The sequence below is a fragment of the Phoenix dactylifera genome, chromosome 15 (assembly GCF_051530095.1).
Source record: "Phoenix dactylifera cultivar Ajwa chromosome 15, Ajwa_hap1_PhDact_Kaust_v1.1, whole genome shotgun sequence".
NCBI lineage: Eukaryota > Viridiplantae > Streptophyta > Magnoliopsida > Arecales > Arecaceae > Phoenix > Phoenix dactylifera.
In genome coordinates, this window is record NC_143204.1 from 5,491,834 (window position 1) to 5,509,572 (window position 17,739).

Sequence of the window (17,739 nt, forward strand, 5' to 3'; positions counted from 1 at the left end):
TCGGGTTCAGGGGCATCTCATTTTTTCTTGAAATTTTTTCTAGTCTTTGACATCGGTCACATGCTTTACAATACTCGTGTGAATCATGAAATAATGTGGGCCAATAGAATCCGCACTGCAAAACCTTTGCAGCCGTCTTTTTACCATTGAAGTGACCACCACAAGCGTGGTCATGACAAAAGAAAAGGACTTTCCTTTGTTCGTATTCAGGGATACACCGTCGGATGATCTGATCAGGGCAATATTTAAATAGGTATGGTTCATCCCAAAAATACCACTTCACACGAGCTAGGAAGCGAAATTGCTCCTGTTTGGTCCAAGAGCTGGGCATTTGTTCAGTAACGAGGTAGTTGACTATGTCAGCATACCATGGAACATTGGTATGGGAAATCATCATTAATTGTTCATCAAGGAAGGTCTCGGATACAGGTATGGATTCTCCAGATGATTCAACAATTAATCTGGACAAATGGTCAGCTACAACATTTTCAGATCCCTTTTTATCTCGTATTTCAAGATCAAATTTCTGGAGCAATAGGATCCAACGAATGAGTCTTGCCTTAGCATCCTTTTTTGTGAGAAGGTACTTAAGGGCGGCACGATCAGAATAATAAGGACCTTGGATCCTATCAGATAGGGACGAAATTTGTCAAGAGCAAAGACAACAGCCAACAACTCTTTTTCAGTGGTAGAATAGTTAAGTTGGGCATCATTCAGAGTTTTGCTCGCATAATAAATCATATGGGGAAGCTTCCCCACTCGCTGACCTAGGACGGCACCTATTGCATAATCAGATGCATCACACATGATTTCAAATGACAGATTCCAATCAGGAAACCTTATGATGGGTGCTGAGGTTAGTTCAGACTTCAGTCTTTCGAAAGCAGTTATACAAATTGACGAAAAATTAAAAATAGCATCTTTCGCCAACAGATCGCATAAGGGTTTCGACAATTTACTGAAATTCTTGATAAAGCGGCGGTAAAAACCCGCATGCCCTAAAAAGGATCTGACTTTTCTAATAGTTTTGGGAGGTGGTAACTTAGCAATTAATTCTACTTTGGCTTTATCCACCTCAATTCCCCTTTGTGACACAATGTGTCCCAAAACAATACCTGATTCTACCATGAAATGACACTTCTTCCAGTTAAGAACTAAGTTTTTCTCTTTACAGCGTTCTACAACCAGTATCAAGTGGTGTAGACATTCATCAAAATTGGATCCAAATACAAAAAGTCATCCATGAAAACTTCTAAAAATTTCTCGACCATGTCGGAAAAAATACTCATCATACACCGCTGGAATGTAGCCGATGCATTGCATAGCCCAAAAGGCATACGGCGATAGCCAAAAGTGCCATAAGGACAGGTGAACGTGGTTTTCTCTTGATCCTTACGTGCGATAAAGACTTGGTTATATCCAAAATAACCATCGAGGAAACAATAATGAGAGTGGCCAGCTAGACGTTCTAGCATTTGATTGATGAAGGGTAGAGGAAAATGGTCTTTCCTAGTCATGGCATTAAGCTTTCTATAGTCGATGCATACTCGCCATCCCGTTTGGACTCGAGTAGGGACTAACTCATTTGATCATTTTTTACCACAGTAATGCCAGACTTCTTTGGTACAACTTGAACTGGGCTTCCCCACTGACTATCAGAAATAGGATATATAATCCCTACATCTAAAAGCTTGATGACCTCGACTCGAACTACGTCCTTCATGATTGGATTAAGTCGCCTTTGTGGTTCTCTAGAGATTTTTGCATCTTCTTCTAGATGGATTTTATGTTGGACCACAGAAGGACTAATTTCCTTAATATCAGCTAGAGACCAACCGATAGCTTCCTGATTCTTCTGAAGGATACTTAATAACTTCTCTTTCTGTTCTTTAGTCAGATTCGATGCAATTATAACAGGTAAGGTCTTGTTGTCTCCAAGAAATGCATACTTTAAGTTTTCAGGAAGGTCTTTAAGTTCTAGCTGGGGAGGTTTGACATTGGATGGCACTAGCTGAGAGTTCGAAATAGGCAATGATTCAAACTTGGTGGCCCATCTGCTAGTATCCATCACAGGAATGGAATCTAACAATGCATTAACCTCCCAACTTAATTCACAATCTTGACTGAAATTAGCCAAACATCTTTCTAATGGATCAGAATAACTCGACTCTTCAAAAGAACTACTAATTATGTTCTCAATCATGTGAATTTCTTCGAAATCGTCCATCTCAGTTGACTGACTACTACTGTGAAAAATATTGAGCTGGACAGTCATGTTTCCAAATGCTAAGGTCATTATCCCATTTCGGCAGTTTATCACAGCATTTGACGTGGCCAAAAATGGTCTGTCTAGGATTACCAGGATGTGACTACCTGAATTTTTCACTGGTTCAGTTTCTAGGATTACAAAATCCATAGGGTAGTAAAACTCGTTTATCTTTACAATTACATCCTCTACAATTCCCTTAGGATACTTCACAGTCCTATGCTAATGACAAAATAATGTTTGTGGGCTTTAATTCCTCCAAACCTAGTTCGGTGTAGACAGAATAGGATAACAGGTTCACACTAGCTCCTAAATCTAGGAGAGCTCTCCGAATGATGGTTTCTCCTATTTTAATTTCAACAGTGGGGCAACCAGGGTCCTTGTATTTTGGGGCAATCTGTTGTTGAATGAGAGATGAGGCTTGTGCAACCATAACAGCTTGCCTAGGAATACTGGTTTTTCTTTTCACCGTGGTCAGATCTTTTAAGAATTTTGTATAGGAGGGGATCTGTCTGATGGCATCTAGAAAGGGTAAATTTATTTGGACATTTTTAAAGACTTCCATGATTTCATCATACTAAATTTTTTTCTTTGAGTCTTGTAGTCTACTAGGAAAGGGAGCCTTGGGTGTGTATGTCTCTATTGGTTTCTCCTCCATTCCTTATGTTCCCTGTTCTTGTGCTTTTTTCTGAGTGGGGTTCGGTTCATGCTTTTCTTCTTTTTCTTATACAGAAAGTTGGACCTTGTTGTCCACTTGCTTGCCAGACCGTAAAGTGGTAATTGCCTGGACTTCATGGGTTGAGTTTTCATTCGAATCAAGCTGAAACTGGCCTCTTGGCCCTTGATTCTGTTGCCTACTAGGGTTATGAGGATGATAGTGTTATTTTGATGATTAACAAGCAATTATCTAGAGTATATTATAAGTTAAATTGATACTTCATTTATAAGTTCATTACTCTCAGTATATTTGTATGAATTGATAATAGATACATGGCTTTGTTCATTTGAATGAATCTAACCTTGAGATGCAGCAAAGTGTAGATTGAGTCGACCCAAAGAATGATTGGGTCGACCCCGGCACATCAAGAAGTCATTTGGCACACTTCTGCAAAATTGGCACAGATGAACAGTGAGTTGGGTCGACCCAAGGTAAGCATGAGTCGACCCAAACTTCAAGAACCTCAAAACATGAAAGAAATATGTTCTCTGGATTTACTGAGAGGGTCGACCCAAACAGTGGTTGAGTCGACCCAAGCTTGAGTCGACCCAAACTCTGAGAGGGTCGACCCAAAGGCAAGACAGAAAGGCAGACAGAAAATGGTTCTCTGGAATTACTGAGAGGGTCGACCCAAGAAGAAATTGAGTCGACCCAAGTGAACTTTGAGTCGACCCAAAGAAAGGATGGGTCGACCCAAGTGAAGGAAGGCTGAAATTCAAGTTTCTATGTTTTCTGAGAGGGTCGACCCAAGGAATGTTTGAGTCGACCCAAGTGAAAGTTGGGTCGACCCAAGGACAGGTTGAGCCGACCCAAACACGGGCTGAAGCATAACGGCTAGTTCTGCAGATGTACTTTTTGTCCTTCCCAAGGTCAGTAACAGCTAGTTTTTCAAATCTAACCATTGGGGCTTGACCAAAGGATGTGGGAAGCTATTTAAAGGGGCACTATTCATCAGATAGAATAACTTTTGCAAGGAATATCAAAGAGTACACAAGAAAACAAAAGTGCCCTAATCTTCTTTATCAAGAGCTTCATTCAAGAATCAAAGAAAGGGATTGAGCAGATTCAAAGAGGCATCAAGAGCTCTATCCTCCCTTGAAGAGTGAAGCATCCTTGACAAAGAAGAGAGAAGCCACTTCAAAGCGATAAATATTTTCTAACTCTTCTTTGTGGTTAATATTGTTTCATTTGCTCATTTAGGAGTTTGAATCTCTCTTTTTGTTTGTCGAACTATTTGTAAAGGTTCGTTGGTGAACCCGTAAAACCAACAAAGGTTTTTGGTGAACCCGAAAAACCAAAGTGTAAAGGTTCGTTGGTGAGCCCGTAAAACCAACAAAGGTTTTTGGTGAACCCGGAAAACCAAAGTGTATAGATTCGTTGGTGAGCCCGTAAAACCAACAAAGGTTTTTGGTGAACCCGGAAAACCAAAGTGTATAGGTTCGTTGGTGAGCCCGTAAAACCAACAAAGGTTTTTGGATTGTGAGCCCGGAAAACAATCCAACTGTAATCCGCGAGATTATAGTGAATTCCCAAGGGGTCGCTTGGGAAGTGGACGTAGGTGCTAAGGAGAGCACCGAACCACTATATATTGTTGTGTTTGTGTTGTGCTTGTGTTTACATTTATTCTTGCATTATCTTCCATCTTTGTTCTAGTTTAACTCATTCAAATAATCTAAGAAAGCAACCACCGCACTTAATTAAGAAAGCTTTTAAAACACCAAAATTGAGAAGAAACCAATTCACCCCCCCCTCTTGGATTGTCACCTTGGGCAACAAGTGGTATCAGAGCAAGGTGCTCAGTACTATCAGAGCAAGGTGCTCTAATAGTACTCATTGATCTCACAATCAAGAGTTAAAGATCATGACAACCCAAGTGGGATGTTCTATGAGTGAGGGACAATTAATTGATAGACCTCCACTATTTGATGGTATAAACTACACATATTGGAAAGCACGCATGCGCATTTTCATTCAAGCACACGACTACAATTTATGGAGTATCATAGTCAATGGGCTACATACAAATGCTAATCATGATAAGAAAATGGCTCAGCAAAATGCAAAAGCCATGAATATTCTATATTGTGCATTGGATGATAGTGAACTTAATAGCATATCTTTTTGCATAACTGCTAAGGAAATATGGAATATGCTTGAAGTTAAATATGAATGCACTAACGTTTCTAGTGAATTTGAAACTAGTTCCGAACAAGAAGAGCATCAAACTGAAACTGAAAATCTATGCTTTGTAGCACATGAAGATGAGGTATGTACTCGAACACAAAGTGATTTCTCATTCAAAAATCAAGTACATACTGAAGCTCAATCTGATTTTACATTTGATGAACTTCATGATGCTTTTTTTGATTTATACTTAGAATATAAGAAGCTTAGTTTAAAGAATAAAAAGCTAAATCAGGAAAATCTATCTCTTGCTGAAAGCTATGATATAACTCAGAAAAATAATAAATTACTTTCAGAAGACAATGAAAGGCTAACTAAAGAAGTTAACAAATTTAAGCCTATAGTTGAAAAATTTACTATCAGCTCTGAAAAACTGAACTTAATGATAAAGAATCAAAGAGCTGAATTTGAAAAGGCTGGATTAGGATATCAATCTTGGTACACACAAAAATCCCATAATGATATATGTGTTAAATCCTCCACTATCTATCCTAAAACGGATTCTAATTTATCTGATGAACCTAATGAACAAAAACAGAAAATTAAAAATCCATCATCGATGTTTGTTAAATTTAATAAGAGTATGCAGAAATACATTCCTTATAATCCTAAAATCTGCAAGCCTATGGACAAAATAGCCATTAAGAAAATATGGATTCTAAAAGGAACAATAATAGCTAACCTACAAGGACCCAAAAAAGCTTGGGTTCCTAAGTTGAAAATCTGAATATTTTCTGTAGGTGTGTCTAGCACTCAAGGCTCCAACAAAAGATGCTAATTTAGAAATTGGGTGCTCTAGACATATATTAAAGAATGAAACTTAAAATATACTTTAGAAAAATAATTGAAATGAAAAGAATAATGAAATTAGTAATCCTTGCATCTCATCATTCTCTTTGCCTTAGTATCTAATTAAAACATAAATTGGGGGTATTAATCAATTTTGTGATATAGGTATTATTTTAAAAAAAAATATAATCAAATCACTTCATTTTATAGTATGCCTTACTTACTGCCGGATAAGTTGCTAAATGATTAATCAATTTATTAAGAATAACTCTATGAATTCTCTATATGCTTGATTGAGAGTTTTTATCAATGGTATTATCTTATTGATCATAGACATGAGAATGTATACTTGGTATGCCTTTAAATATATGCACTATGAATACCAAGATTAAAGAAACCACTTTTGGCATATAAAATCAACTCATACTAGTATGGACTTAATCTCAAAAGACCTTTGTTGCCCAGAGATGGTCACCCAAGAGGGGGGTGAATTGGGTGTTTTAAAAACTTTTTGCCTAATTAAAAATAAAACACACAAATATATGAACTAAAATAAAGATAAAGAGATAAGAAGAGACAACCACAAACACACGGTTTTATAGTGGTTCGGAGCCTTCACCGCTCCTACATCCACTCCCCAAAGCGCCTTTGGGAATTTCCACTATAATCCAAGATTACAGTACGATAGTTTTGCGAGTTCACTACCCAACTCGTTGTTTTACACCGGGCTCACAACAAACCCTAAAACCCCCAATTTCTCTTAGGCTTGGGACGCCTTTCCCTTGTTCCAAGTCCCTTGACTGGAACAAGCACCACAATAAAAGAGTTTACAAAAGGAAATAAAAGCTCTAAGAAGCAAATATAACAATTATGAATAATGTAACCCGGAAGAATCCTTTTGCCGTTGGAAGCGTGGGAGATGTTGATTCTTCCGAGGTGGAGCGTAGGGTTGAGTGTGAGCTTCGAATCCCGAGCGCACGAGAGTGGTTGAGCTTGAAATCGCTTGGGAGACTTGAGAATACTTGATTTCCTTCCTTGAATGCACTCACTCCCTTGTGCTTTTCTTTCTAACTTCTCTCTTGAATGATCTAGCTTTTTGGTTGGTGAAGAGTTGTTGAGAACCACTTAAGAGGTCCCTTTTTATAGCCCAAAAAGCAAATATAGCCATTAGAAACAAAAAGAGAAGGATTTGAAATTCAAACCAAACCTGAAAAGCTGTCAGTCGCATCCCAGGCGCTCCGGGGACGTCTCCGCTACAACGAGGGACGTCTCGCCTACAGGATTTTACTTTTTATGTTGTCTGGGGTCGACTCGGCACTTTACGGGGACGTCTCGGCTTGTCTGCACTTTTTGAGTGGGGACGACTCCGCTGCCTTGGGGACGACTCCGCTTCTTTATCTCCGAAAGACATGTCCTCTGGAATTCCCTGAGAGAGTCGACTCCGCTCTTTCAGGGGACGTCTCGGCTCGTCTGCACTTTATGCATGGGGACGGCTCCGCTGTCTCAGGGTCGACTCCGCTGCCTTATCACCGAAAAAACCATTCTCTGGAAAACCCTGAGAGAGCCGTCTCGGCTATCTTGGGGACGACTCGGGAACTCTCCTTTTTACCTGCGGGGACGACTCGGCGTACAGTGGGGACGTCTCGCGCATATCTCTTGAAAACTGCCTTTTTGCCGCCACTGAGAGAGTCGACTCCGCTACTGAGAGAGTCGACTCCGCTAACGCGGGGACGACTCGGCAGGTGCCTGGGACGTCTCCAAGTGTGCCAGTTCTTCCTGTTTGTGCCAGAGACGTCTCTGAAACTATCAGGAGACGTCTCGGCTGTCCCTGAACTTTTTCATTAACTCAAAATGTTCTTCAATGAATTCATAAAAATTATGGGAACTTGCCTAGACATTTCTCAACAATATTCTAGATAAAACACATGAATTCCTTAATTAAATTGTTAAGATATAATGGAATTATGCTCTAGTGTTTTGTATTCATCAAAATCCATTAGGGGGTCAACAATCTCCCCCTTTTTGATGATGACAAAACACTGAATATATGCAAAATTTGAAATTTAAACATATACACAGTATTTGATCGGATGTACATGTATAATATTTTGGCCTAGATACAATGTGCATCACTCAATTCAGTTCTTTCCTTGTGCATAAGATTGATCTTTATAGTTCTTAAATGATTTTGGCATATGAACTGAGTTTGAATCAAGTTAAAATGAAATATTGATGCTGAAGATAATTGAAAGCTAGATTCTTTTTGACTCCCCCTTTCTTTTCCAGAAGGGCAATTATCTTAAAATCAATATTCTTCAATTTTATCTTTCCTAATTCAACTTTGGAGTATGATTAAAAATTTTGCATTCCATATTCAATATCCATGTCTACTCCCCCTTTCATACTCCCCCTTTCAATATCTCCATATTCAATATCTATTATAAATTTTGCATTCCATATAAATTTTGCATTCCATATACTATCTACTCCCCCTTTTTGTCAGCAACATGAAGGGGAAAAATTATCCTTAGGTGCTTAAGACTCAATTTATAGTGGAATTCAGCATTCATTTTACTCAAGGATATTCAAGTTGTGCTCCCCCTGTCCAAGTCATTTCTATTAATGTATTCATATCACTCCCCCTTTGTTTTGGAATTCATTTCAGACTTATCTTTTAGTTTAACATAGTTATCACAAGATGTGCTCCCCCTGTTTTATGTGCATTGTTTCTTTGTATCAAATTTGAACACTCAAGGTATGTGGTAAGATTTTTATGGCATATCATACAATCACATACACAATCACAGAAACACATACGCAGAATTGGCAATGTACACAAAGTGTTCAAAAGAGATTGTATTCATTCATATGTCATCATAAACCTTTGAAGTCAGTACATAGTCAAAAGAAGAAATCATTACAAGTATTGATTTCTAATACAAAAGGTGTTTCAAAATAGCCTAGGATTTATAAAAAGAAGATCCTACAAGATATCCATCATCGGCGACGTTGCTCATGGGGCCTACTAGTTGTACTTTGTGCATAAGCCTTACAAGCTGCATCTATGAATGCATTGATAGAATCCATGAGGGTCTTAAATTGATCTCCCTGTGACTTGTGGAAACCTGCCACAAGTGCCTCAAACTCTATAGTTGCCATTTCAATTCTTCCTCTGAGTTGGGCAACTAAGGTGCTCACATTGCCATCTGGCTTTGTTAGCTCTTTAAGACTCTTGGAAATGCTCTTCAAGCTGTCCTTGAGCTCTAATGATCTGATAGTTTGGGTGGCACCCATACCAATTATTTCTTGTGTTGTAGCTTCAATTTGACTTCTAATATCCTTCATCTCTTGTAGAAGCCCTTCATGTGAAGCTCTGATGGGGGCCAACTCTGTGGAGATCATGGATCTCATCTCCTCCCTTATCTGCTGGCAAATGGCAGATGCTAAGGTGTGCATCTGATCCTCTGATAGGAAGGAGGGCCCACTGACTGGAGGAGGTGGTGGCATGGATGTGGAAGGTCCAGCTGAGCTGGAGGGAATATCAGGGATGTTCATGTGGCTAGGTGGAGGAGAGTGATGGTCAGACTCATGATGTGGGATTTCAGGCTCTATGGTTTGTGCTTTTCTTTTTGGAACCTTGACCCACGACCCATCTATCTTATGAAACTCCATTCTTCTCATTGTGCCCTCATTATAGTAGTCGGTGTTTCTCAAGGCCTTTGCAGGTTCATTTGTTGGAATGGGAACCTTGAAGTGTTTAAAGATTAAGGTAAAGATCATGCCATAGGGTATACTAAACCTAGAATACCTATGACATAGGGCAATGTAATTTAGCATGAGTCTAGGAAGGTTTAGAGGGATCCCTTGTAGGATATGATGCATAATATCTAAGTCTCGCTCCGAAACAAAATCGAAGCGACCGGTTTTGGGAAACAAGACCCGGTTGACAATACTTAAAAGTAATCTCATTTCGGCGTTTAGGTCTTGGGAGTTGATAACATCAAGAGGGCCGCAGTCCTCTTGTCCTAACAGCAGATTTAGGGCTAATTCCCTTTGGGGAAGTGAGGTTGGAGCCTCACCGTCCTTAGGGATTTGTAGGACAGTGGATAGGACATCTTCATTTATTTCCACTAATGTCCCCCGGACACATCCAGTGTACCCTTGGTCCCCTAACGCCATATTGCTAAAAAGCTCTCTAACTAGGCCGGGGTAGGTCGAGGTATTTAGTGTGCAAAGGTGCTCCCACCCTTGAGCTCGGAGTCTCTCTCCAATAGAGAACCCCTCATGATCTAAAAAGGAGAAATCGATGTACCTACCAGTCGTGACTGTGCGATTTGCACAGAAAATCGTCGTGGTCGGCGGAGCAACCGGAGGAGAAGGCGCGGAGGGTTCTTCCCGCCGTTCCTCACCGTCGGCCGCTACTCTAGGTCGCCTCCCACGGGTTGTCCTAGCTTTCTTTGGTGCCATGGATGCTAGGGTTTGTGATTTAGAGCAAACGGAGGCTGGGATTTGAGGTGGAGAGCAAATGGAGGCTAGGGTTTTCCGTTTTGGTCGGGAATGAGGGAGAAAGCTCGAGTCGGCTCGAGCGATTTCGACCTATTTAAAAAGCCCTCATTCGGTCCCCGAGACGTCTCCGCGACTAAGGCGAGACGTCTCCCCTTGGGGGGGCGTCTCTGCGATTTGCCAGAGACGTCTCCGGCACTGAAAAATTTCAGACTGTATTCTATCTTCTCCCAATTTTGTTTAATTACCCTAATCAATGTGATCTCTTTTGATAGACTTAGAGTGAATTTGTTTGTGATCCTCCCCCTTAATGATACAACCTATAATAATTTGATAATAATTTTTTGAATTATTAATATTGAAATGAGGAATGTTTGACCAAATTTCGAATACCTATGAAATAGGTTCTGAAAATATCTCCATGAAGAGTCCAAGGGAGGGTAACCATCCTCCGGAAAGTCAAACAGTTCGTCATTTAGCTTAGATGAATTCATGTTTTCACTTATGTCTACCTTGAGGTTGATTACTAGTTTGAGTAGCAAAGTAATCCAATACAAATTCAACTCATTTGCTAGGATCATACAAGCTCAAGGCATTCCTTAAGAAATTGAATCTTTCTTTACAAAGGGGCTTTGTAAAGATATCAGCTAATTGATTTTCTGTACATACATATTCAATCATCACATCATTTTTCAGCACATGATCCCTAATAAAATGATGCCTAATCTCTATATGCTTTGACTTAGAGTGTTGGACAGGATTTTTTGTTAAATTAATTGCACTTGTATTATCACATTTAATTGGTATATTATCCATTTTGATACCGAAGTCTTCAAGTTGTTGCTTAATCCAAAGAACTTGGGCACAACAGCTTCCAGCTGCAATGTACTCAGCCTCAGCTGTGGACAAAGCAACTGAATTTTGTTTCTTGCTAAACCAAGAAACCAAATTGGCACCCAAGAATTGACATGTGCCACTTGTGCTTTTTTGTCGAGTTTGCACCCGGCAAAATCAGCATCGGAATAAGCAATTAAGTTTATGTCAGATTGTTTAGAATACCATAAGCCTACATTAGATGTCCCTACTAGATATCTAAAAATTCTCTTAACAGCTTGCAAGTGTGATTCCTTAGGACATGCTTGGTATCTAGCACACATACAAACACTGAATAATATATCTGGTCTACTAGCAGTAAGATAAAGTAGAGAGCCTATCATACCTCTGTATAATTTGCAGTCTATACTTTTACCTTTTTCATCTTTGTCTAGCTTGCAACTTGAGCCCATGGGTGTGCTGATTTCCTTTGCATCCTTCATCTTGAATTTTTCCAGCATTTCCTTGATGTATTTGGACTGACTGATGAAGATGCCTTCCTCTGATTGTTTTATTTGTAGCCCAAGGAAGAAGTTGAGCTCACCCATCATGCTCATTTCAAATTCTCCTTGCATAAGCTTGGCAAACTCTTGACAAAGACTATCATCAGTAGCACCAAAAATTATATCATCCACATAAATTTGTACAAGCAATAAGTCATTTCCTTTTCTTTTAATAAAGAGGGTTTTGTCTACATTTCCTCTCTTGAATTTGTTCTCAATTAGGAAATTACTTAACCTTTCATACCATGCCCTAGGGGCTTGCTTAAGTCCATACAATGCTTTATGCAATTTATAAACATAATCTGGATGTAAGTGATTTTCAAAACCTGGAGGTTGTCCTACATAAACTTCCTCCATTATATAGCCATTTAAAAATGCACTTTTTACATCCATTTGATAAAGTTTAAAATCCATGAAGCATGCATATGCTAAAAGTAGTCTAATAGCCTCTAATCTAGCAACAGGAGCAAAAGTTTCGTCAAAATCTATTCCTTCCTCCTGATTATATCCTTTGGCCACTAGCCTAGCTTTGTTTCTTATTACTATTCCATCTTCATCTAGTTTATTTCTATACACCCACTTGGTACCTATAATTGAAACATTAGGGGGTCTTTTCATTAGAGTCCAAACTTCATTTCTTTCGAATTGATTTAATTCCTCTTGCATAGCATTCATCCAATTATCATCTTTTTCAGCTTCTTCTAGTGATTTAGGCTCTATTTGTGATACGAAAGCAAGGTAATTACTAGTGTTTCTTAAAGAGGATCTAGTTCTTATACCTTGTGAAGGATCACCAAGGATTAGATCCTTTGGATGACCATGTGCATACCTCCATTCTTTAGGAAAATCTTGAATTTTTGATGGAGGTTGACCTTCTTCATCTTGCTGATTTGTATCTTCCTTGACCTCATCCTCATGTTGTTTGTCTTGTATGGAGAATTCCTTTATTCGGTCTTCAAGTATACCTGCATCACCATCTTCTTCTTTTCTGGAAGAATCTCCATTAGTTTCATCAAAAACAACATGAATGGATTCTTCAACAACGAGAGTTCTCTTGTTGAAGACCCTGTATGCTCTACTAGATGAGGAATAACCTAAGAAGATCCCCTCATCTGATTTAGCACTAAATTTACTGAGATTGTCCTTTCCATTATTCAAAATAAAGCATCGACAACCGAAAACATGAAAATAACTTATATTTGGTTTCTTACCTTTTATCAATTCATACGGTGTTTTCTTTAAGATGGATCTAACTAAAGCACGATTTAAGATATAACATGAGGTATTTATTGCTTCAGCCCAGAAATACTTTGGTAGATCCGATTCGCACAACATGGTACGAGCCATATCTGCTAGTGTGCGATTCTTCCTCTCTACCACCCCATTTTGTTGGGGTGTCCTAGGTGCCGAGAAATTGTGATTGATACCATTTTCATCACAAAATTTTCAAAGTGTTGATTTTCAAACTCGGTACCATGATCACTCCTAATTGCTTTTAGTTTAAGATTGAGTTCATTCGAAACCTTATTGTGAAACTTGACAAAAGCGAGAAAGGACTCATCTTTGTGTGCAAGAAATGAAACCCATGTAAAACGTGAAAAATCATCAACAATGACAAGACCAAATTTCTTACCCCCTAGATTAGCAGTTCTAGTGGGTCCAAACAAATCCATGTGAATTAGTTCTAAGGGTTTTGATGTTGAGACTATGTTCTTAGACTTGAAAGAACTTCTTGTTTGTTTTCCTAATTGACATGCCGCACAAATTTTATTCTTTTCAAAGTCTATTTTTGGTAGTCCTTTGACTAGATCCTTTGTGATCAATTTAGAGATTAAATCCATGCTAGCATGCCCTAACCTACGATGCCATAACCAACTAGTCTCATTGACTTTGGGATTCATGGCTACAAGACATTGGCCATCCCTCATGGTGAGATCATCAAGATCTACCATGTAAACGTTTCCATGCCTATGTCCTGTGAGTATGATCTCATTATCAATTGGACTATTAATTATGCATAGTGATGATTCAAATGACACTTTAAAGCCCTTGTCACAAAATTGACTTATACTTAATAAATTATGTTTTAGTCCATTAACTAACAATACATTATCTATAAATGAGGAGGGTGATATGGAGATTTTACCAACACCAATAATTCGACCTTTAGCATTGTCTCCAAATGTGACTACTCCTCCTTCTTTTGATTCCAAGGTGACGAAGAGACTCTTGTCACCGGTCATATGCCTTGAGCAACCACTATCAAGATACCACATTCTCTTTTTATTTCCGGCTGCAAGGCATATCTGCAAAATGATCATGTGAAGCTCTTAGGTACCCAAGTTTTCTTGGATCCTTCGTGGTTAGTGTAGTTGACTCCCTTAGGCACCCATACTTTAGTTATGTTTTTAGCTTTTACAAATGTACCCTTGTTAGTTTGAATTTTTCTTTGAATACAAGAGTAGGCTTTATGTCCGTTCTTTCCACAAAGAAAGCATTTTGGTTTTTCAGTTTTTACGTCTTTTGCTTTTACAAAGAAATTCTTTAGATACTTTTGTTGCTTATTAGTTTTATATCCTAATCCGGCTTTATTGAAAACAGCTCTTTGATTTGAAAGAATAAGATTTAATTTTTTAGAGCTTTGTGTGAATTTTTCAACAATTGGCTTGTACTTATGTACCTCATTCTTAAGATTCAAATTTTCTTTAACTAGTTCTTTCATATCCTTTTTAAGAGATTCAACAGTTTGCGCAAGTGAGGTATTACTATTGAGTAGGGAATTTACTTTTAGATTTAATTCCTTGAATAGTGTTTTTGCCTTTTCATTTTCAGTGCTAAGTCTTGAATTTTCGATTTTTAGGTTAATAGTGTTCATATCTTTAACGCTCTCCTTTTTAATTAATAGGTTTTCAATATTTTCCTTTAGTTTTTGATTTGAGGCTTTTAATTCTTTATTCTTTGCTCCTAACATACTACAATCACCCATAAGTTCTTGAAAAGCATCATATAATTCTTCTAAAGTAAAATTTATAGTTGGATTTTGACATACCTCGTCATCTTCGAGCACCATGAAGCATAGATTGGCGGTCTCTTCCTTCTCTTCCTCGGAGGATGATGTGTCACTGTCATCCCATGTTGCCTTCAATGCCTTTTTCTTCTTCTTTCCAAAATGCTTCTTTTGTTGTGGGCATTCGGAACGAATATGTCCCGGTCTCTTGCAGTCATAGCATACGATTGGGTCTCTTTCTTTTTCTTTTTCTTTTTTCCAATCATTTCTCCCTCCAAATTTCTTTCTTGGGAATGGTTTCTTTCTTCTCATGAACTTTTTAAATTTCCTTACTATCAAACCCAAGTCCTCATCTTGACTTTCTTCTTCACTCTCACTGCTCTCTTCTTCATATACACTTGAGGTAGCCTTGAGTGCGATTGTCTTTTTCTTTGGCAACTCTTCTTCATGCTGCTTCATCGTGAGCTCATGCGTCATCAATGAGCCCAAGAGTTGTTCTAGCCCCAAGGTGTTGAGGTCTTTGGCTTCTACAATCGCCGTGACCTTTGCTTCCCATGCTTTTGGCAGTGACCTGAGAATTTTACTCACAAGTTTGGGGTTAGTGTAAGATTTGCCCAAGCTTTTTAGACCATTAATAATTTCGGTAAAACGTGTAAACATGCATGTGATGGTTTCATTAGGTTCCATCTTAAACAATTCATACTTGTGAACTAGAATGTTCACTTTGGACTCTTTGACTTGATTTGTACCCTCGTGGGTAACTTCAAGCCTATCCCATATTTTCTTAGCGGAACTGCATGTAGAGACTCTATTGAACTCATTTACATCTAGAGAACAAAATAATGAGTTCATGGCTCTAGAATTGAGTTGAGCCATCCTATCATCATTCTCATCCCAATCCTCCTCAGGTTTGGGAACTCGAATGCCATTCACCACGTGTGATGGTTCTTGTGGTCCCTTGACTATAACCCTCCACAAGGCATAGTCTTGTGCTTGAATGAAAATTCTCATTCTCGTCTTCCAATAGGTATAATTTGTCCCATTGAAGAGTGGAGGTCTATTGGTTGCTTGCCCCTCGGCAGGAACATTGTTAAAGGGTGTTGCCATCTAGATCTTTGGCTAAGACGGTTAGGTCCTTCAAGAAATATACAGAGCACCCGCTCTGATACCACTTGTTGCCCAGAGATGGTCACCCAAGAGGGGGGTGAATTGGGTGTTTTAAAAACTTTTTGCCTAATTAAAAATAAAACACACAAATATATGAACTAAAATAAAGATAAAGAGATAAGAAGAGACAACCACAAACACACGGTTTTATAGTGGTTCGGAGCCTTCACCGCTCCTACATCCACTCCCCAAAGCGCCTTTGGGAATTTCCACTATAATCCAAGATTACAGTACGGTAGTTTTGCGAGTTCACTACCCAACTCGTTGTTTTACACCGGGCTCACAACAAACCCTAAAACCCCCAATTTCTCTTAGGCTTGGGACGCCTTTCCCTTGTTCCAAGTCCCTTGACTGGAACAAGCACCACAATAAAAGAGTTTACAAAAGGAAATAAAAGCTCTAAGAAGCAAATATAACAATTATGAATAATGTAACCCGGAAGAATCCTTTTGCCGTTGGAAGCGTGGGAGATGTTGATTCTTCCGAGGTGGAGCGCGTAGGGTTGAGTGTGAGCTTCGAATCCCGAGCGCACGAGAGTGGTTGAGCTTGAAATCGCTTGGGAGACTTGAGAATACTTGATTTCCTTCCTTGAATGCACTCACTCCCTTGTGCTTTTCTTTCTAACTTCTCTCTTGAATGATCTAGCTTTTTGGTTGGTGAAGAGTTGTTGAGAACCACTTAAGAGGTCCCTTTTTATAGCCCAAAAAGCAAATATAGCCGTTAGAAACAAAAAGAGAAGGATTTGAAATTCAAACCAAACCTGAAAAGCTGTCAGTCGCATCCCAGGCGCTCCGGGGACGTCTCCGCTACAAGGAGGGACGTCTCGCCTACAGGATTTTACTTTTTATGTTGTCTGGGGTCGACTCGGCACTTTACGGGGACGTCTCGGCTTGTCTGCACTTTTTGAGTGGGGACGACTCCGCTGCCTTGGGGACGACTCCGCTTCTTTATCTCCGAAAGACATGTCCTCTGGAATTCCCTGAGAGAGTCGACTCCGCTCTTTCAGGGGACGTCTCGGCTCGTCTGCACTTTATGCATGGGGACGGCTCCGCTGTCTCAGGGTCGACTCCGCTGCCTTATCACCGAAAAAACCATTCTCTGGAAAACCCTGAGAGAGCCGTCTCGGCTATCTTGGGGACGACTCGGGAACTCTCCTTTTTACCTGCGGGGACGACTCGGCGTACAGTGGGGACGTCTCGCGCATATCTCTTGAAAACTGCCTTTCTGCCGCCACTGAGAGAGTCGACTCCGCTACTGAGAGAGTCGACTCCGCTAACGCGGGGACGACTCGGCAGGTGCCTGGGACGTCTCCAAGTGTGCCAGTTCTTCCTATTTGTGCCAGAGACGTCTCTGAAACTATCAGGAGACGTCTCGGCTGTCCCTGAACTTTTTCATTAACTCAAAATGTTCTTCAATGAATTCATAAAAATTATGGGAACTTGCCTAGACATTTCTCAACAATATTCTAGATAAAACACATGAATTCCTTAATTAAATTGTTAAGATATAATGGAATTATGCTCTAGTGTTTTGTATTCATCAAAATCCATTAGGGGGTCAACAACCTTGTCATTGGTTCACTTAGATTAATTTTCGCAAGGTCAAAGTTTGCTATGTATGTCATCTAGAAAAATAAACTAGAATCATTTCTAAATTTGAAAACATTGTTTCCACCTTTTAGCCGTTGGAAATTCTCCATAAGAACTTATTTGGATCTCTAGGATTGTGA

General features: G+C 39.3%; 1 protein-coding gene across 1 annotated transcript; it reads right to left on the minus strand.

Moving 5' to 3' along the window:
* Nucleotides 1-13,315: 13,315 nt before the first annotated feature.
* LOC149751202 (uncharacterized) lies at nucleotides 13,316-16,613 on the minus strand. Its single transcript, XM_089927613.1, has 2 exons — nucleotides 14,304-16,613; nucleotides 13,316-13,321 (listed from the first exon to the last, which is right to left on the minus strand). Exons 1-2 carry the CDS (start codon nucleotides 15,948-15,950, stop codon nucleotides 13,316-13,318), a joined length of 1,653 nt encoding a protein of 550 aa, XP_089783739.1. The 5' UTR covers nucleotides 15,951-16,613.
* Nucleotides 16,614-17,739: the final 1,126 nt, after the last annotated feature.